This window comes from Microcaecilia unicolor, chromosome 5 (genome assembly GCF_901765095.1).
Source record: "Microcaecilia unicolor chromosome 5, aMicUni1.1, whole genome shotgun sequence".
In the NCBI taxonomy this organism is placed as follows: Eukaryota; Metazoa; Chordata; class Amphibia; order Gymnophiona; family Siphonopidae; genus Microcaecilia; species Microcaecilia unicolor.
The window spans coordinates 79,150,567-79,172,717 of NC_044035.1; the positions used below are offsets into that span (position 1 = coordinate 79,150,567).

General features: G+C 43.5%; 1 protein-coding gene across 9 annotated transcripts in view; it reads left to right on the forward strand.

Moving 5' to 3' along the window:
* The window catches only part of EXOC6 (exocyst complex component 6), a 276,968-nt gene that overhangs the window by 249,503 nt on the left and 5,314 nt on the right, over positions 1-22,151 (forward strand). For all 9 annotated transcript variants that reach the window (XM_030203010.1, XM_030203011.1, XM_030203018.1 and 6 more), the window contains one exon: positions 15,351-15,463. In XM_030203010.1, coding sequence (XP_030058870.1) covers positions 15,351-15,463 — 113 coding nt within the window. The remainder of the gene's footprint in view (positions 1-15,350; positions 15,464-22,151) is intronic.

The window sequence follows — 22,151 nt, forward strand, 5'->3', positions numbered from 1 at the left end:
CAGCCCATAATTGAAGGGTAGGTTATTGGTAACAGTGAGAGATAGCACATCACAAATTAAATCCGGAAAATCACATTGTGGAAAGTATATGAATTTATTTGCATTCTGCAGAGGGAAATAAGTATTTAATCCCTCTGGCAAACAAGACCTAATACTTGGTGGCAAAACCCTTGTTGGCAAGCACAGCGGTCAGACGTCTTCTGTAGTTGATGATGAGGTTTGCACACATGTCAGGAGGAATTTTGGTCCACTCCTCTTTGCAGATCATCTCTAAATCATTAAGAGTTCTGGGCTGTCGCTTGGCAACTCGCAGCTTCAGCTCCCTCCATAAGTTTTCAATGGGATTAAGGTCTGGTGACTGGCTAGGCCACTCCATGACCCTAATGTGCTTCTTCCTGAGCCACTCCTTTGTTGCCTTGGCTGTATGTTTTGGGTCATTGTCGTGCTGGAAGACCCAGCCACGACCCATTTTTAAGGCCCTGGCGGAGGGAAGGAGGTTGTCACTCAGAATTGTACGGTACATGGCCCCATCCATTCTCCCATTGATGCGGTGAAGTAGTCCTGTGCCCTTAGCAGAGAAACACCCCCAAAACATAACATTTCCACCTCCATGCTTGACAGTGGGGACGGTGTTCTTTGGGTCATAGGCAGCATTTCTCTTCCTCCAAACACGGCGAGTTGAGTTCATGCCAAAGAGCTCAATTTTTGTCTCATCTGACCACAGCACCTTCTCCCAATCACTCTCGGCATCATCCAGGTGTTCACTGGCAAACTTCAGACGGGCCGTCACATGTGCCTTCCGGAGCAGGGGGACCTTGCGGGCACTGCAGGGTTGCAATCCGTTATGTCGTAATGTGTTACCAATGGTTTTCGTGGTGACAGTGGTCCCAGCTGCCTTGAGATCATTGACAAGTTCCCCCCTTGTAGTTGTAGGCTGATTTCTAACCTTCCTCATGATCAAGGATACCCCACGAGGTGAGATTTTGCGTGGAGCCCCAGATCTTTGTCGATTGACAGTCATTTTGTACTTCTTCCATTTTCTTACTATGGCACCAACAGTTGTCTCCTTCTCGCCCAGCGTCTTACTGATGGTTTTGTAGCCCATTCCAGCCTTGTGCAGGTGTATGATCTTGTCCCTGACATCCTTAGACAGCTCCTTGCTCTTGGCCATTTTGTAGAGGTTAGAGTCTGACTGATTCACTGAGTCTGTGGACAGGTGTCTTTCATACAGGTGACCATTGCCGACAGCTGTCTGTCATGCAGGTAACGAGTTGATTTGGAGCATCTACCTGGTCTGTAGGGGCCAGATCTCTTACTGGTTGGTGGGGGATCAAATACTTATTTCCCTCTGCAGAATGCAAATAAATTCATATACTTTCCACAATGTGATTTTCCGGATTTAATTTGTGATGTGCTATCTCTCACTGTTACCAATAACCTACCCTTCAATTATGGGCTGCTCATGTCTTTGTCAGTGGGCAAACTTACAAAATCAGCAAGGGATCAAATACTTATTTCCCCCACTGTAGACATGGTTTTCCTCAGTTGGAGAGGTGGAATTGTTCTCCGAGGACAAACAGACCTTCATATTCTTACAATTGGGTGACATCATCCTGATGGAGCATGGTGCGGACACTGACTAGTGAGTATTGTAGAAGTTTCTAGTAGCATCCCACCGCAAATGCACTGGTGCTTTCCTACCCAACACGCATGAACTGGTGCCTTCCCACCCAATGCACGAACGTGGGTACCCCAGTCTTCGTTTTTCCATGAAGCTGAGAGAACACATTTTTGTTCTCTCTCATTCTGGGATGGTATTTTTCTCTTTATGTCTTCCCGTGCGGGTTTTTAGGGCTAATTTGCCTGCCTCTTGTAATGTATTTTCTTTTTTCCTCAATCCTCTTAATTTTCTTAGTGTTTTCGGAATTTTTCTGTTTCTTATTTTTTCAGATGTGGCTGCACGGTTTAGACTGCAGCCTCAGTCTCAATTTGAATACTACCCCTTTTTGTGCTGTTCAAGATTGACGAGTTTAATTTAGCTGCGATTCTTTTTTCAATGTCTTAGAAGATCCCCAGTGGCTTCAAGAAGTGCCGATCCACACACTTGGTGTGCCTTGGACCTGACCATGACCCCACTTCTTGTTCTTTCTGTTTACAAATGCAGGTGAGAACGCAGCAGGCATTCAGCAGGAGCAGCTTTTTGGCTCCTCGAAGGCCGATGCCGACCTCCATGGCTGCTCAGACTTCAACTGGAGTGTACTGGCATTGAGGAGTTCTTCACCTGTCTTGACATCGGGAGCTGATAGCAGACCCCGGGACCGTTCAGCATTGGACCCGAGGGTTTAAGGTCAGCCTCATCAGCCCCAAAGTACCTGGACACTATGCATCGGGGGAAGCCCAAGAAGCATAAGCACCAGTCCTCCTTGATGTACGGTGCTTGGAGCGCCAGGGCATCAGATGCACCGATACCTGAGAAAAGCTGGCACCAAGAGGAACACTCCCCCTCTGTGGAAGTGATGTCAGTGTGCAAGTCACCAAACAGCCAGGTCCCAGCTACTGGTTTGACACCGATGCCTTCTCAGGCTGCCTTCCCCCTGGCTCCCATGCCTTTGCCAATGCCTGACTTCAATGAGGAATTCTGGACCATGATTAGGGAGGGGCTGGCACAGTTGCAAGGGCACACTGCTCAAGCATCGAGGATGATTTTGCCACCAGCAGAACAGCACCAGCTCCTTATTGAGGCTCCATCGATGCTGGTGCAGAGATCCTTGACGCCAGTACCCCAAAGGGTATAGACGTTGACATAGACAAATACAGTATTGCTCTCGACTTCAGGGAAGGAAGTTTCCCTGGAGTCTGAGAGTAGGAGTGTTCCTTGGAGCTCTTCAAGCCATGGACCTTGTTCCACTAGGCCGGAGCAAACTCAATCAGTAAGATCTGATTATGCTGAATGGGAGTCAGAGGACAATCCACATTACTTCTCAGAGGTGGAGTCATATAGAATACCCTCTGATCTCTCTTACCTCAAGAGAGACGAAAATCACCACCTGAGGGACTCTATTTCACTGGCTTTATGAGGGAGATGCCTTCTGCCATACCATTTAAGTTGGAGACAGAGGAGGAACCCAGGGCGGAGGTGTTAACTGCCCTGGGTTATAAGTCTCCTCCTAAGGAAATTGTTAGGGTACCATTTGGGGGGAAGGTCTTCTGTATGTGTATCCACTACCTCTCATAGAGCACTTTGCTGAAACTCAAGCAAGATCAGGGAACTATGATCCTGATCGCCCCTTACTGGCTGAGGCAGATCTGGTTCCCTCTTCTTCTGGAATTGGCCTCTGAAGATCCATGGACATTGGACTGTTTTCTGACCCTCATCACGCAGAATGAAGGTTCCACTTCTACATCCCAACCTCCAATCTCTGGCCCTCATGGCTTGAATGTTGTCCGAGGACAGCAGGTCCTCCCAGACATATTCCTTCGGCATCTCCTCACCACCTGAGGGGCCGAGGTGCCCCCAGGAACTAGCAGGGGAATATTTGGCCCACATTCTCGTCTCAGGAAAGCCCTCTGTGGTCAGTGTACTGTCCTCCTTGCACACCCCTTTGTCAGGTAAATGTGTGGTGTAAGGTTTAGGGCTGTGGGCCCTCAATTTAAGGGATGTGGGTTTGATTCCCACTCTGGGTCTTTCTGTTTACATTTTTATTTACTCTGCCACAGCTGCTGCAATGTTCTTGGTAACTGTGTGTGACTTGCTGGCTACTTTTCTTTTGGTCACAGGAGGGTGCTGTCCAACATCCCTTCCTACTTCCTCCCTTCCTTTCCATGTCATCTCATAGGTTTGGATTTGGCTGCAGCACATTCTAGTGGATATAGGGGTTGTGGGCACACTGTAATGAGGGTAGTTGCATACTCAGGCCATGATCCAGGACAGAGGTGTTATAGGGGTGCAATGTCAGTGAGACTTACATCAGGCCCTGAGGCGCTCCATCCACTGTATCTTCCCGTATTGGAGCCTAAGTGCACTAAGATCCCTGTGGATGCTGAATCGTCTACAAAACACAAGTTGGTGGAGACAGGGTTCAGGGGATGGGCCTTCTTTGCGTCACATTTTTTTTATTTTGGACATATGCGATGCTTCGCAAATAGCCTGTGACAGATTTGGGGGGTGCTGAGGGAGATAGTGGCACGAACACAGGACGGTGAGCCCTTGGGCCACAGCTGTACCCCAACTGTGGTAGACAAGTCCCCTGGGCTGTCACAAGACAAGGTGAATCCCAAGCAAGACTAGACAAGACAAGGATAGGCTGGGCAAGACAAGACTGGGCAAGGTATGGCTAGGCTTGGCAAGACACAGCTGGACAAGGTAAGACAGATGAGACAGGAACTGCATCCAGATGAGGCAAGCAAAAGCAAGGCAGTGGGGCTAGAAACTGGAACCCAGACAGGTCAAGGCAAGACAAGGATCTACGCTAAAACTGTATCCGGACAAGCAAGATGAGGGCAAGGCAAGAACTGGATATGGACAGGACTGGACAAGACAAAGAGCAAGACAGACAAGACTAAGACTAGACGCTGAAGGCAAAGTAAGGCAAAGTCTAGGCAAGACAGGCTTAGTTGGAGCATGAACAAGAGTCTAAGGCAAGGCAAGATGGGCGAGTCCAAGGCAAAGCAAAGTCTAGAGACAGGGCAGGGCAAGAGCTTGGCAGGAACTCGGAGACAAGGCAGGGCTGGAGCTTGGCAGGAACTCAGAGACAAAGCAGGGCTGGACCTTGGCAGAGACTTGGAAATGAGGAAGGGTTGGAGCTTGGTAGGAACTCGGAGACGAGGCAGGGCTGGTGCTTCAAAGGAACTCAGAGACAAGGCAGGGCTGGAGCTTGGCAGGAACTCGGAGACATGGCAGGGTCCAAGACGAGATCCGGGACAAGATCAAGGCAAGGCTGGAACAGGAACAATGAGGGAACTGGACCATATCAGGAACACAAGACAAGGCAGAAGACCTCAAAACAATATATGGTGCTTACACATGAGTGGTGCTGTGATCCTGGGGCATACTACTTCACACTCACTTTTTCAGGCTGCCTCTAATCGATCCCTCATGGAGACATTGTGGGGTGGCAGGTGTTGTTGGACTAGGACCTCTGTCCGTGGCACAGAAAAATTAAATTTCCTGCATAGAGACATGACCAGGCACACTGAGGAATGCTCCTCCACCTGCAGGAGGTATATATGCACGTTTGCCATGTGGAGGGAACGTGCTGCCGTTGCCATGGATGTTTTCTCGATGTGGGGACTACCGTTGCATATTCAAAACATCTATGACGTTTGCAGTGTGTCCTGTTTCTAAATGTTTGGTGTATTTTTGAATATCAGAAAACATTTATTTATTTCTTCCATTATGGACTCACTTTTTAAAAGCATTTTCCTGTAAATGTTTATTTCAACATTTGGATGTCATATTGAAAATGCCCCTCCATGTGTCTTTCCTCCACTTCACCCTTCAATCTGTCTTTGACAAAACTGCACCTACTACTACTACTACTACTTAACATTTCTAAAGCGCTGCCAGGGTTACGCAGCGCTGTACAATTTTAACACAGAAGGACAATCTCTGCTCAAAGATCCTAAGTCTGAAGCCTCAGCCTTATCTAACTGTTGCCTGATCTCCAATTAGCATTTTTTTTGTCAAAAATAACTGGGAAAGTGATATCTATGCAACTCCCTCTCTTCACTCCCACCCCCCTCCACAATTCTGTTAAACTCCTAGGTGTCACTATTGGAGTGGAGGAGTGGCCTAATGGTTAGAGCACTGGTCCTGATATCCAGAGGTGGCCGGTTCTTGGGCAAGTCACTTAAAACTTCCATTGCCTCAGGTACAAACTTAGATTGTGAGCCCTCCTGCGGCAGGGAAATACCTATTGAAAAAGGTGTGAGCAAATCCAAATAAATAAATATTGATTGCACCCTTCATTTTGATGCTAATATTTCCGATGTCATCATCAAAAAGTCATTCTTCATCTTATGACAACTGTATTCTGTTTGTCCTTTTCTAGATATCACGGCACGGCAAGATTCTTATGATAGTTCACCAAGTTTTCTACACAGGCATTCCTATATTTCTTAGTAATGTATTTGTTCCATATACCACTGCCTGTACTGTACACTCAGTTCAACACAACAAAAATTTGAACGCTATGCCACCAGAACTAGCTAGCCCTTACCAGAGTTGTGATGCCTTCTCTTTATCTCCTCAAGATGGCAACCCACCTCCATGCTCAACAGAATCAATGGGAGAGGCTATGGCTGTGCCAGTTGCAGAAGTCACTACGAGTACTCCGTTGGAGGGAGCACCCCCCCCCCCAAAAAAAAAAAATTAGTAGCTCTGCCGGAGAAGGAAAAGTTGGAACCTTGTTACAATCTCAAGCTCAACGGAAGTCACACTGGAGCGTATTTGGAGAATGTTAACTAAGTTGGAAACAGCAACATCCAAATCCTCAGAATTGTCAATATTTGTGAGTAAAATAGACTTAATAGCTAAGAACTTAGATACAGGTAAAGCAAGCTTAGCAAATTAAAGAAGTGAAATTGCTTGAAGAGATGCCATCTTGGAAACCCAGACTAAGTTGTATTCTACATATCAAAGAAGGCGAGGTAGGCCAAATGACACCTGACATGGTTAAAAATTTGAGGTGAAAGTGCCTACTAGAGCCAAAAGAAGGTCTTTAAAAAAGTAGAAAAAGGATCGAAACAAAAAAAATACAGGAAACGTAAGCCTGGCAGATGTAATAAGCCAAATCGACAAGTTAAAGAATAACAAATCTGCAGGAGCAGATCAAATACACTACATGATACTGAAAGAACAGTACCTGAAGAACGGAAGGTGACAGCCATAATGCCAATTTTTTAAAACGTGGTCCACGGTGAAACCCGGGAAACTACAAATAAGCCTGTCAGATCCGGGCAAAATGGTAAAAAAACTATTATATAAAACAAAATTAATGAACATATAGACAAGCGTAGTGTAATGGAATAGAATCAACAAGGATTCAGCCAAGCGAAGCCTTGCCTCACTCCAGTTTGCTACATTTTTCTTAAGGCGTGAATAAACGTGTGGCAGTCCTGTTTAAGATGGGCTGAAGAGAGCTTTGATGGAAACGTCAGTAATTTGAAAAGCAAGGCTACTGGTGGGCAGACTTTCACGGTCTGTGTCCCGCAAATAACAAGACGGATTTGGATAAGCTGGAGTGGGCTATGACAGCAACTCCACTATTTGAAACCTAAGGACAGGACCGGGTGGACTTCTATGGTCTATGCCCAGAAATGCCAAAGAGATACAATGATCAAGTATTTTATATCACATTCATTGTTGGTTTAATCATGACTTGATAATGAGTGTAACTGTAGGGCAGACTGGATGGACCATTCAGGTCTTTATCTGCCATCATTTACTGTGTTACTATCCTGCTTATAATTGAAAAAGAAAAACGCCTATATTGCGACCCAAATCGGGAGATGGACGTTTATCTCACAAAAACGAATAAAGCGGTATAATCGAAAGCCGATTTTTGGACGTTTTCAACTGCACTCCGTCGCGGATGCGGACAAAGTTGATGGGGGCGTGTCAGAGGTGTGGCGAAGGCGGAACTGGGGCGTGGTTATCTGCTGAACAAAGATGGGCGCATTTCACCGATAATGGGAAAAAAGTATGCGTTTGTAGCTAGAATTTAGGACACTTTTCCTGGACCCTGTTTTTTCACGAATAAGGCCCCAAAAAGTGCCCTAAATGACCAGATGACCACTGGAGGGAATCGGGGATGACCTCCCCTGACTCCCCCAGTGGTCACTAACCCCCTCCCACCACAAAAAAATGATGTTTCACAACTTTTTATTTTCACCCTCAAATGTCATACCCAGCTCCCTGGCAGCAGTATGCAGCTCACTGGAGGAGTTGTTAGGGGGTGCAGTGGACTTCAGGCAGGTGGACCCAGGCCCATCCCCTCTACCTGTTACAATTGTGCTGCTTAATGCTTATTAGTCGTCCAACCCCCCCCCCCCAAACCCACTGTACCCACTTGTAGGTGCCCCTCTTCACCCCTTAGGGCTATAGTAATGGTGTAGACTTGTGGGCAGTGGGTTTTGAGGGGGATTTGGGGGGCTCAACACACAAGGGAAGGGTGCTATGCACCTGGGAGCTCTTTTACCTGTTTTTTTGGTTTTGTAAAAGTGCCCCCTAGGGTGCCCGGTTGATGTCCTGGCATGTGAGGGGGACCAGTGCACTACGAATCCTGGCCCCTCCCACGAACAAATGCCTTGGATTTATTCGTTTTTGAGCTGGGCGCTTTCATTTTCCGTTATCGCTGAAAAACAAAAACGCCCAGCTCACAAATTGTCGAATAAAACACGGACGTCTATTTTTTCCGAAAATACGGTTCGGTCCGCCCCTTCACGGACCCGTTCTCGGAGATAAACGCCCATGGAGATAGACGTTTTCGTTCAATTATGCCCCTCCACGTTACCTCAGTCCTTGCTCCACAGCTCCAATAGAATCATACAACTGCTGTTTTGCTTTCATGCATTTTCCCCCTGCTGACTTGGAAGTACAGTGCAGTCATATCACTGCTTTATTGGGCAGTATTTGTCACTTGATGCAGATTTGCCAAGTGTTTTATGCCACTGGGAATCCTCTGTGCTTTTATCCTCATGATTCTTTTTTTTTTTTTTTTTTAATTTTCATTACCAGATTTGTCCTCACCATCTTCCTGGTAGGGCATTCTCGCATCCACCACCTTTTCGATAAAAAATATTTCCTGACATCACTGCTGTCTGCATCCTGAAAGTATCATATCATATCATATGTTACCCCTTGTTTTAGAACACCCTTTCTATTAAAATAAGTTTACTACTTCTGCTTTATCAATACCTTTCAAGTATTTAAATCCGTTTATCATATTTCTCTTCATCTTCTATAGTTTTAATATTTATGTTCTTAAATCTTATGTCATATTTCTTCAGGTGCAGATCACTCATCATTTTGACTAGACTGCCTCTGGTCTTTCCATATCCTTTCCTAAATGTATTCTCCAGAACTGAACACCGTATTCTTGGGGACCTATAGGGTGGCATTATCACTTCTTTCATGTTGTGCTGGCATGCCTTTTTTTATGCACCCTAGTGTTCCTGTACTTGTAGTCATAGCCTTGTTATGCTGTTTCGCTACCTTGCATTCATCAGACACTATCACCCTGAGGTTACTCTCCTAGTTGATGCAATCATGTTCTCACCCTATATCATATACTGCTCCATTAAGATTCTGTACCTTAGATGCATGACTTTGTGCTTTTTTTTTCCTTTTTTTAAATTTTACAATGAATTTTAGTTTTGACACATTTAACAACTGCCCATGTTTTTCTAAATCCATTCGTGCTCTTTACTCCTTAAGGGGTATTCAAACAGTTGCAGATCTTCATGCCATCTGGAAAAAAAGACACTTTTTTTTACTTCTACTCCCTCTGCAATATTGCGCCCAAAAGATAGTGAACAAAGTTAATCTCAGGATCAATCATTGAGACGCTTCACTAATCCACTAATCACCTGTCTCTCATGTGAGGGAATTCTACTTTCTTTCACCCTTGTTTTTCAGGAGGGCGTTTTCTCATAGCACAAGAAAGCATTCTTTATTGGACTTGCATGCAAGTTTGCTAGTTAAGCTTTTAGATCCTTGTGATAGGAAATGCATCTAACTTATTTTTAAAAAATAATACAGGTAGTACTGTAGACCTTATTTTTTTCTATCATAGGCACAAAAGGAGATTATTCCTTTTTGGGAGCCTTTTGGCTCATAGAATGTTATTGAATGGACGAGGGAATACAGTATTTCTAGGATGGGCGGGTCAAATTGCTTGTTCTTTTGGCCGCTGTCGGTGACAGAGTGCTGGGCTCGATGGACCCTTGGTCTGTCCCAGCATGGCGATGCTTATGTACTTATGTACTTAGGTATGTGCTGTGGGGTGAAGAATCCCGAATATTTGCATCTTACAATGGTGCTGTTTTTCAAAAACAGTGCTTCCAAATTATTTCCTTTGTATCCTCACTAGAGTCTGCTTTTCTGTATATTCACTATGAATATTTATGAGCTATATTTGCTTTTTATGTCTAACTAGGCTAATTTGTCTAATATGATTACCCTAAAAGACAGACTTGGTTGAGTTTTCAGAACCAAGTTTGGTAACTACTGTTGTCAAGAAATGCTACTGGGTCATCCAAGAGTCTATGGCAGTTCTGTGCTCTACAATGAAGATGACTTGGGTCCTGGTCCTTGGGCCAGCTCGGACAGGGACACTGAAGACCGTGTTTACAGCCCCTGGTGGAGGGTGGAAGAAACTCCAGCTATTGTACAAGGATGGCACGTTTGAAGACAATTCTATAAAGATGTTCCTTTATGGACTCTATTCAGTAATGCAAAGTAGATGCCTACTTTCCTTTATAGAATACTAGCATAACTTGGTATATATATGCTGGTGTAAACACTTGCACCTAGATTTGGAAGATCTGCACAAAACTTTTAGTATTCTATAAGTTACACGTGTAAGTATGTGCACTGCCCATGTGAATGCCCACCTACAAAGTATGCACTATCGAAGATATGCACATACTTACAGAATAGTGCCAAGTTGGATTATTTATACATGTATGTGTTCTCAAATGACCAAGGGGCATAGTTACAACATAGACTACAGTTAAGATGTGATATTTTACTGTTAACCCCAGTTGTAAGTAACTAGGTCTCCTTTCATAGAATGGGACCTGTGCTAAAATGGCACAAATTAGAGGTAAAATAACACATCTTAACGGTAGCTCACATTGATAACTACACCCCTCAAATCCCAGCATGTATGCACATCCATGCTGCCTAACCTGAAACAGCTCCTTATAGAATTGCCTCCTAATTTGCCAGTCATTTCAGGGTTCTAGAAAGAGTCCCTGTGCATGGCCTTCAGCCGAGGACTATCCCTGCAGTGACTGGGCTAAATGATTTGCGATGGGATATAAATAAGGGAAAAATCCACAGGTAATTGTAAATGAAGGCTCATGGCATGAGATCCCAGCCCTGGTTGTAGTTGAGCCAGATGCCCAAAAAAAATCAGAAAGAAACTGCTAGGTCCTCCATCACTTGTACTGCTCTTCCATGAAGCATGTTTCTCTCAGGGGCATAGCCAGAAGTCCAGTTTTTGGGGGGGCCAGTGGTGGACTGGGGGAAGCCAAGCATTTCCTCTCTGCTCTTTTCTCCTCCTGCTGACTTCTTTGCTGAGGCCGCAGCACAGGTGGGGCTCAGCCAGTGAATCTCTATGGCTGATGTGGCTTGGGCATCCCCACCAGCCATTCATCCTATATTGCAATTTTGGAGGGTCTGAGCCCAAAGTTGTGGTTCCACAGGTTTCTCCTAGATACAAATGGGAAAGAAAGCGCATGCAAGGGGCAACATTTTCACACTGTGTACCCACATAATTTAAACACCAGTTTCCTTTGAAATACTGACTAGTAAAAAGTATGTTTACAAATTTGCATCTGCCATTAAGCTATCTTTCTTCTGGGAAAAATTACACACATACTTTTGAAAATGCAAAAGTATGCGCATAAGGGCAATCCCCACCCCAGCCTATGTACAAGAATATCCCTGTCCTCTCTCTGAGTATTATGTATGTAATTTTATTTGCAGATATAGGGTAGGCAGTTTTCAAAAAGCCCATTATTGCATGTAAATACTTTTGAAAATTACCCTCTTGCTCTGTGCCACCTAATGAGTATTGCACTGAAGAAATATGAGTGTTAATATTGAGCCACGGGATATCCAGTTAAGAACAAGTGGATACTTTTTCTGATTATCTAGAATTAGACTGGGCTCTTTTGCTAACCTATGGTAAGCTTTGCACTTGTTGCACTTTAACTGCATAAGTTAAGGTGCAATAAATACAAAGCCTATGCAGTAAATGCAAGTGACGTGCCCTGCATCTGCCTTCTGTTTAATGCACAGGGAGGACACTCATTGCATGGATCCACATTCCATGCCTGAGCAGATAACATGAGTGTATGTGTTGTACCTGCCCAAGCATGGAACATGGGCTCTGGTGCAAAATAAATAAATAACAGAATGAGCTGGCGGCAGTTGTAACCTTTTCTTGATTATCCCCCCTTCCCCACACCAGCACTTTAGTTCCCCTGTAGAACACAAACACACACCACCACTCTCCCCCTCCCCACCCCCACTGCATATCTCAACCCTCTCACGGGACTCGCCTGGGGGTTCTCTGGTAGCCCAGCAGCACAGGGCAGGAGTGGTTCTCCTCTGCTTCCACCCTTTATGGCTTCAAATTTTGAAAGGCCATCCTGACTTTTGGCAGTAGTCTTGTGGTACTCAGGGCTATTTTGAGGGGGTACTTGGGGGTACTGAGTACCGGCACCTTTTCCATTGTGTGCTAAAATTGACCCATGAACCTGAAGTTTTAATGAAAGAGCGCAGGTTCTACACACCAATTCTGCCTTAGATTCTCTGACTGGTTGCAGTGGACCTGGCTATTGTGGGGTGGGTTCCTCAGCGATCACCCCACCCCTGAAGGGTGGCCTAGCATTTGAGTACTGGTACTTTTTTTTGCTAGAAAAGTGGTACTATAACTAGGGGTCATCCTTCAATACACACATATGGAAGGATGAATCCCTATCAGTAGTATTGGCAATACACTGCACATGTTTTATATTTTTTACATCAATGGTTGGTTGGTTTATCTTATATATTTGGCTTATTGTGTGCATTTGTTTATGTATTACTTAGAATTAATATTTATATTTTTAAATGTCACATTTTAGTTATACCCCTGAGGCAGCCCAATAGTCAGCGAAACATAGACCACATCGGGTACTCTTGCTAATTATGGTATTTCCCGTGAGAACTTTACTCTGGGATCTGCTGGGTTTTTTTTCTGTTAATCAGCAGCAATGACGGCTAATGCACAGCATCGACCTGCACACTAGCTTTCACAGCTGGCCACACCCTTTACCACCGCCAGGGCTTTTTTTGAGGGGGTACTTGGAGGTACTGAGTACCGGCACCTTTTCCATTGTCTGCTAAAACTGACCCATGGAACCCAAGTTTTAATGAAAGATCTCAGGCTCTACACACCAATTCTGCCTTGTCATAGATTCTGTGACTGGTTGCAGGGGTCCTGGCTATTATGGGGTGGGTCTCTCAGTGATCACCCCACTCCTGAAGGGTGGCCTAGCATTTGAGTACCGGCACATTTTTTGCTAGAGAAAACACACTGACCACCGCCCACATGAAGCAGGTCATTTCCATTTCAACGCACAGTAGGTGTTTCTGTGGGTTCATGCTAATGGCTACCATGCAGTAAAACCTGAACTAACTGCTTAATGCAGCTTAATAGAAGGATTCTCAAGTCTACACCTCTGAAAATTACTGGCTAAACTTAATCAGATAAAGTTATCTAGTTCACTGTAGGACAACAATTTTTCTGTCCAAACTTAGGGCCTCTTTAATCGAGCCACACAGCAATGCAGACGGAGCCCATTCAAAGTGTATGGGCTTTGTCGGCATTACCGCATTGGGAGCTGCTAGCACAGCTTGATAAAAGAGGCCCTTAACTAGTTAATTTAACAAGTTATTGTTGATATCGAAAGATAACAGTGCCTCTTTTATGCCTTTGATCCCTCCTCTTTTTTACTCAGTTATCTTTTGAGTAGGTATCAAATTTTCCAGACCAAAAAATAACTGATCCCCAGGATGGAAAATTTGAAAGTGAAGATTTAGCCAGTTATTGCCTGATGTTAACTGACTGAATCTTTTCAATATCAGTCCCTGATTTTTTATGTCTGTGTAAATGCAGATATCAGAGGCAATGTTTTCCTTTTTCTTTAAACTATTCTTGAGATTTTACAGCACTAAGTGTGAGGTACAGTGCTTTATTTTATTTCTTTTGAGTATTAATCAATAGAGGTTTTAGCTAAATAAGTTATTTCAAATATAAACATAATGATGGAGGTGGAATGTACTCTTATTCCTTCTTTATAAAAACAAATGCATATGGTAACATGTTAAACTACAATAACAAGGCAGGATGACTTAAAGCAAACTCTCTAATTGAATGAAGGTGGTAAGTAAAGTATTTAAATGTCTGAAACAATTAAAACCTGGATAGGAAGTAGGTTTTAAATGGCTTAGAACGGATTACGGTGTTAAGAGTTGAATAAGGGGTTTGCTGTTTCAGTTCAGACACCACATTGCCTTTTAAAAGATTACTTCCGTATTGGACAACAAACCAAAGACTTTAAACTAAAATACTGTCAGTAAGAAGATACCATTTTACTTTATTTGTATTTTAACAGAAGAATCCCTGCGGTAACAGGTAAACATAAAATCTTGAAAAAAAATCCTTTCCCAGTATGGCTAAGATTGCCTGACTGTGGACCTAACAGGGCTTGTTGAATGTTCTTAATTAGGTTAATGTGAAGTTTTGGTTTTAATTACTGTGGATACACTGTTATTTATTTGAACAGTAGTAGCCGTTCCATTTATAGTCATTCCTAGCAGCAGAACACATTCTAAAGCTTGATTGCCTTTACTTAATCCACTAAACCAAAACCATTATTCGGTGGGATAATTTAACTAGATTTGTTTTCTTGTATTATTTAAAACAGCAGTGCTGCAAGTGAAATTAAAAAAAAACTGCACTGACTGTGTTTTTGATGGAAAACGATACTGATGGGAGTTTGGAAATTTCTGGTTAAAGAAAATTTTATGCTGTTTAATATATGTCAGGGAAGAAAAGGAAGGAATGTATTAGGATCTTTGTTATTGATTGAAAGAAGTGTCAGCAGAGGGCTGAAATCCTTGCTACTTGCACTCTTTAGTGTGATCACATTGCAAAAAGTCCTTCTTTCACACCACTTCCCTTAAGTCTGACATTTAGCTGACCATGTGCCAACAAATAACTGGACTGCTTTATCTAGTTAACTTTGGATATTTATCAAGGTTGGGTGAATATTGGGTCTAAATTGGTTAGCATTTGGCCACTCAGCGTTAACCAGGTAAATCTGAACAGCCAGTGCTGAATATCAGTACAGATTGGCAAAAGTTTATCCATGCCCCCCCCCAACCCATCTGACTAAATTTTGCACAAAGAATAAAAACAGTAAGATCTATCCAGCTTGCTCCTAAATTTAGCTGGGCAAAGCCTTTGAATATCAATTTCTTTGTGTTTTTTGAGAGACACTCCTCTGATGTACCACATGTCAGTGATAACTAAAATGTTCTTTCCTTTTTGTATTGTCTCCATTTCCTTTAGCTTCTTGATCTCTTCATGGTGTGGGACTGGTCTACCTATCTTGCGGATTATGGGCAACCGACATCTAAATATCTCAGAGTAAATCCAAGCACAGCCCTAACCCTCCTAGAGAAGTGAGTACATTACAGAAGTAGATTGTATATGTATCATTTTTAACCTATTCAGTGGCCGATATAACTGAGCTTATGGGTTTAACTGCCTCTCTTTTCTCACTGCTGACATGTTTTAACTGCATTTTCAGTGCCACTCTGCTATTACTGTGATTATATATATAAAATCTTACTGCCTATTTTTACAAAGATCCAAGTTTCTTCAGTCACCATTTTGAAGACTGGCCATGGAGGATAGGGGGTGGGGAAAGATACACTGCTAGCTGGGGGGGGGAAGGGGAGGAGAAAGACGCACATACCATCCACCTTTCTCCAGCCCCTCCGCCACCAAAGAAACACACACTACAAAAGTACATAAGTATTGCAATACTGGGACAGACCGAAGGTCTATCAAGCCCAGTATCCTGTTTCCAACAGTTGCAAGATCCCAAAACAGTACAATATTTTATGCTGCTTATCCTAGAAATACTGTCAAAAGAATTTAGGCGTTCTACTTATTAAGTTATCAAAACTCAACAACCAAATACAAAAAGTAGAAAAATGGATAAGTAGGTGTCACACAGTACAATGTAACATGAATTTTGGGGATGTCTCATAGATAATAGTTTGGCTGTATGTTGTGACAAAATACTTTTGTCTGTCAGCCGTAGCAGTCTTTAATCATTGACTACCCCCTCCATCCAAATTTTAATGAAAAATGAATATCATGTGAAAAGTACTTAGGGCACATACTTATAATGGTAGGAAGAAAATTATTTGAACTACCACTGATCAATCAACAAAATAACTTATCTTGTGTATCTTGTGAATATAATGAGGAGCATCCAGGAACCTTCGTTATCCCGACAGGACCTGTTTCGCCAGATTGCTTTGTCAAGGGATAGTCGGTTCCAAATTCCTGGTATATCTTATGCTCGCTCTGTTATTTTGTTGATTGATCAGTGGTAGTTCAAATAATTTTCTTCCTACCATTATAAGTATGTGCCCTAAGTACTTTTCACATGATATTCATTTTTCATTAAAATTTGGATGGAGGGGGTAGTCAATGATTAAAGACTGCTACGGCTGACAGACAAAAGTATTTTGTCACAACATACAGCCAAACTATTATCTATGAGACATCCCCAAAATTCATGTTACATTGTACTGTGTGACACCTACTTATCCATTTTTCTACTTTTTGTATCCTAGAAATAAGCAGTGGATTTTAATAATGGCTTATGGACTTTTCTTTTAGGAAGCTATCCAAATCTTTTTTAAACCCTGCTAAGCTAACTGCTTTTACTACATTCTCTGGCAACGAATTCCAGAGTTTAATTACACGTTGAGTGAAGAAATATTTTCTCCAATTCATTTTATTTACTACTTTGTAGCTTCATTGCGTGCCCCCTAGTCCTAGTATTTTTGGAAAGAGTAAACAAGCAATTCACATCTGCTCGTTCCAGTCCACTCATTATTTTATAGACCTGTATCCTATCTCCCCTCATCAGTCTCTTCTCCAAGCTGAAGAGCCCTAGCCGCTTTAGCCCTTCCTCATAGGGAAATTGTCCCATCCCCTTTATCATTTTTGTCACCCTTCTCTGTACCTTTTATAATTCTACTATATCTTTTTTGAGTTGCAGGGACCAGAGTTGCACACACTATTTGAGGTGCGGTCGCACCATGGAGCGAAACAAAGGCATTATAACATCCTCATTTTTGTTTTCCATTCCTTTCCTAATAATATCTAACATTCTATTTGCTTTCTTAGCCACCGCTGCACACTGAGCAGAGTGTTTCAACGTATCATCAACGATGACACCTCGATCCCTTTCCTGGTCGGTGACTCCTAATGTGGAACCTTGCATTACATATCTACAGTTCAGGTTCCTCTTTCCCACATGCATCACTTTGTACTTGCTCACATCACCTATCCACCCTCCTCCAACACCCCACCCCCCGCCCAAATTTAAGTAGTATTTTGAGGTTGCTCAGCTTAAAGCCATGGGGCGAAATTGAGGAAGAGCATGCCGAAGGAGTACCGTTGCAATGACAACTATAGAAACCAAAACTAGAAAGAATGGGACGGGAATCCAATTAGCACATTAACAATATGAATTTGGAGGAAATGTTGCAGGAGGTGGCTGGGGATAGAGGGGATTTCATAAGTGCCTTTAAAGCATAATCCAGGATTTTCACCAAGGTCAATGAATAGGTTATACACCAGGTGGGAAAAATTTGTACAGGGCAATTTGGTGATGAAGATGGGTTTCTGGGTTTTCAAGATTTGCAGTAGGAATCAAAAATAAAAATTGGAGACTATCAATATCATCAAGCGAAGCATTATTTAGATTCTATCAGAGTGAGGGGGACCCGATTGAAATTAACCAAGTAGAATCATCTTTTCCTGGGGAACTACAAAGCACAACAAAATTTTAAATGTTGAACGTGGGAAGGAGGAGGAGAAACTGAGGCACTTATTTCCAATGAGAAGAGGTTATAGGGGTGGAAAAAATAGGCAGTATTTGAAAGGCTGCAATGGGGGGAGATAGCAAGTAACTTGCAGGAAAATGGATAAAAGATGCTGTAACTATCCTATATAATAATTTGCACCTCCGTCTGGATGCCTGGGTTCGTAACACAGTTCCCATTGCTCTGCCCTGGGGATGATGTCACAGGGTGGACCAATGGGAAGTGAGAGGGAAGGGAACCCAGCAGCAGCAGCCACCGGAGGTGAGTAAAGAATTGCCCCCCCCCCCCCCCCGAGTTCCATGACCCCCTACCTCCCTCCCTTCCTCCCTCCTTCCACTCCCGTCCGTCCGAGTTCCACGGGCCCACTCCAGTCCGAGTTCCACGCCCCCCTCCTCCGATTTCCGCCGCCCAGCGCCTCCCTCCCTCTCTCTCTGTGACCTCCGAGTTCAAGCAGGACGTGTGCGGGTGCCCTAGCCCTTCGTAAGTGCCAGCTTTGTTTACAACGATTTACCTCCTGCTCCGCCAGCAACAGTGAAGTCCAGCATGCACGGATGCCGCTTCAGACTGCCTTTGCTTTCGCTTCTGTTTCAGTTGTTCCTGTGGTCCCGCCCTCATTTCCAGTGGTAGTTCTGGCTGGAGCATGTGCTATTTCTGGTGCTCAGAAAATGTTTTTTTTTCTGTAACGCGGCGCTAACCTGGTAGTAATCGGGCACCACTGATGCTGAGTCGTGGGAGCTCCTACCGCCATCTAAGTACGGGCTTACCACCGCTTAGCCACACAGTATGGATTATCTTACAGCATGGCCATTATTCTGGGAAGGCATTTTACCTGCTGTGGTAAAATGGACCCCCGCTGCTACCGCAGGGCTCTTCCTGCAGATTAGTAAAAGGACTCCTCAATGAAGTTACATGGAAATACTTTTAAAACAAATAGGACGAAATATTTTTTCACTCAACGAAAAGTTAAGCTGTGGAACTCATTGAACGAGGGTATGCTAACAGTGGTTAGCATCTGGGTTAAAAGAGGTTTGGAAAAGTTCTTGGAGGAAAAGTCCATAGTCTACTATTGGCATAGACATGGGGAAGCCACTGCTTGCCTTGGGATCGGTAACATGGAATGTTTCTACTATTTGGGTTTCTGTGACCTGGATTGGCCACTGTTGGAAAGAGGATACTGGGTGAGATGGACTATTGGTCTGCCCCAGTATGTTGGTCTTTTGTTCTTAATTTGCAGGCCATTAATTTACTGCATCAGGAGTAAAAACTGTTTTTAGTGCATGCATTAAAGCACACAGAAGATTAGCACAGCATTCTAGCACAGCATTGCATTGAGACCGGAATTTGTAATCCTAAATGTTTAACTCTGCATTATCCTGCAGCCAATTCAGAAGCTATTACTGAATCAGCATAATTTAAAAATAGTAATACAGGTATTTTTTTGTCTTCTCTAAATTACTATAATTCCCTATATATGGGATTACCTAGTAAAATGCTTAAAAATCTGAAACTAGTACAAGAATTATTAGCATATCTGATTCTGGAAGAAAAGCTAGGGGTAAAGTAAGTCCTTTATTGAAAGAATTTAATTGGTTGCCTGTAGCCCTTTATAAAAACATAAGTATTGCCATGTTGGGTCAGACCAAATATCCTTCCAGCCCAGTATGCTGCTTAGAAGTGTGTAGATGGAGATCCTGTTCTTCAAGTACTCTGGGCCATTTCCTTTAAGGGCCTTGAAGATCAAACCTAGAGTTTTAAATTTGGTCCTATGTTGTATTAACAGCCAAGGAAGCTTTTACAAAAATAGTGTGATGTGGTCACGTCGCTTACAACCTTCTGTTAGGTTGCTGCAGCATTCTGAATCAATTGGAACGGATGCAGACCCTTTGTACTCAGGCCAGAGTAGAGTTGCATCACAGTAATCCAGTCGATGTTATGGCATTCATATCTGAGACAAGACTTGCTTTCTCAATGTAGGGAGACAAGGCAGCATAGTTGTTGACAGTGATAGAAGCTGCTCTTGAAGGTTGCTTTGATCTGGGGGATCAGAGTAAGTATTGAATTTATGTAGCAAGGCCCCACCCTGCTACCTATCTTGCTTTAGGAGCCCATTGTGGTGTACAGCCACTTGGGACCTGCCTAAACACTGCTATCAGCTAATACCTCCATCCTAACCCCTCCAACCCATCTGCAACATATGATTTCCTGAACCCAAGTAACACATGATAAAGCCTTACTATTAGATGAAGTGAGTAGGAGGACTTAATCCTGTTTATGGCTCCCTCTATTTAAACCCAGTTCTCCACCATTTGCAATTCCTGTCCCATCTTGAATTCCTGGAGTGGATCAGAGGATAAGGACACTGGCACCATGATAATGGTGCATCTGGAATCTTCCACCCACTATCCAGAAGCTTTAGATGCTTAGAACACACACTGTAAGATATGTATTTTGATATTGTAATTGCAATCTTTTCTACTTGTGTTTAATCTCCCCTTTTCTTGTGTTAAATGTATGCTTTGTAGAGTCCACCAGGGAAATATACAGTGGGGGAAATAAGTATTTGATCCCTTGCTGATTTTGTAAGTTTGCCCACTGACAAAGACATGAGCAGCCCATAATTGAAGGGTAGGTTATTGGTAACAGTGAGAGATAGCACATCACAAATTAAATCCGGAAAATCACATTGTGGAAAGTATATGAATTTATTTGCATTCTGCAGAGGGAAATAAGTATTTAATCCCTCTGGCAAACAAGACCTAATACTTGGTGGCAAAACCCTTGTTGGCAAGCACAGCGGTCAGACGTCTTCTGTAGTTGATGATGAGGTTTGCACACATGTCAGGAGGAATTTTGGTCCACTCCTCTTTGCAGATCATCTCTAAATCATTAAGAGTTCTGGGCTGTCGCTTGGCAACTCGCATCTTCAGCTCCCTCCATAAGTTTTCAATGGGATTAAGGTCTGGTGACTGGCTAGGCCACTCCATGACCCTAATGTGCTTCTTCCTGAGCCACTCCTTTGTTGCCTTGGCTGTATGTTTTGGGTCATTGTCGTGTTGGAAGACCCAGCCACGACCCATTTTTAAGGCCCTGGCGGAGGGAAGGAGGTTGTCACTCAGAATTGTACGGTACATGGCCCCATCCATTCTCCCATTGATGCGGTGAAGTAGTCCTGTGCCCTTAGCAGAGAAACACCCCCAAAACATAACATTTCCACCTCCATGCTTGACAGTGGGGACGGTGTTCTTTGGGTCATAGGCAGCATTTCTCTTCCTCCAAACACGGCGAGTTGAGTTCATGCCAAAGAGCTCAATTTTTGTCTCATCTGACCACAGCACCTTCTCCCAATCACTCTCGGCATCATCCAGGTGTTCACTGGCAAACTTCAGACGGGCCGTCACATGTGCCTTCCGGAGCAGGGGGACCTTGCGGGCACTGCAGGATTGCAATCCGTTATGTCGTAATGTGTTACCAATGGTTTTCGTGGTGACAGTGGTCCCAGCTGCCTTGAGATCATTGACAAGTTCCCCCCTTGTAGTTGTAGGCTGATTTCTAACCTTCCTCATGATCAAGGATACCCCACGAGGTGAGATTTTGCGTGGAGCCCCAGATCTTTGTCGATTGACAGTCATTTTGTACTACTTCCATTTTCTTACTATGGCACCAACAGTTGTCTCCTTCTCGCCCAGCGTCTTACTGATGGTTTTGTAGCCCATTCCAGCCTTGTGCAGGTGTATGATCTTGTCCCTGACATCCTTAGACAGCTCCTTGCTCTTGGCCATTTTGTAGAGGTTAGAGTCTGACTGATTCACTGAGTCTGTGGACAGGTGTCTTTCATACAGGTGACCATTGCCGACAGCTGTCTGTCATGCAGGTAACGAGTTGATTTGGAGCATCTACCTGGTCTGTAGGGGCCAGATCTCTTACTGGTTGGTGGGGGATCAAATACTTATTTCCCTCTGCAGAATGCAAATAAATTCATATACTTTCCACAATGTGATTTTCCGGATTTAATTTGTGATGTGCTATCTCTCACTGTTACCAATAACCTACCCTTCAATTATGGGCTGCTCATGTCTTTGTCAGTGGGCAAACTTACAAAATCAGCAAGGGATCAAATACTTATTTCCCCCACTGTATATGTTAAGAACTTAATTGTTCTATATTTTATATTGTAGATCCATACTGCTTCAAATGATATGTTTAGGTATAAAATTTGTTCAGAATAAATATATAGATACAT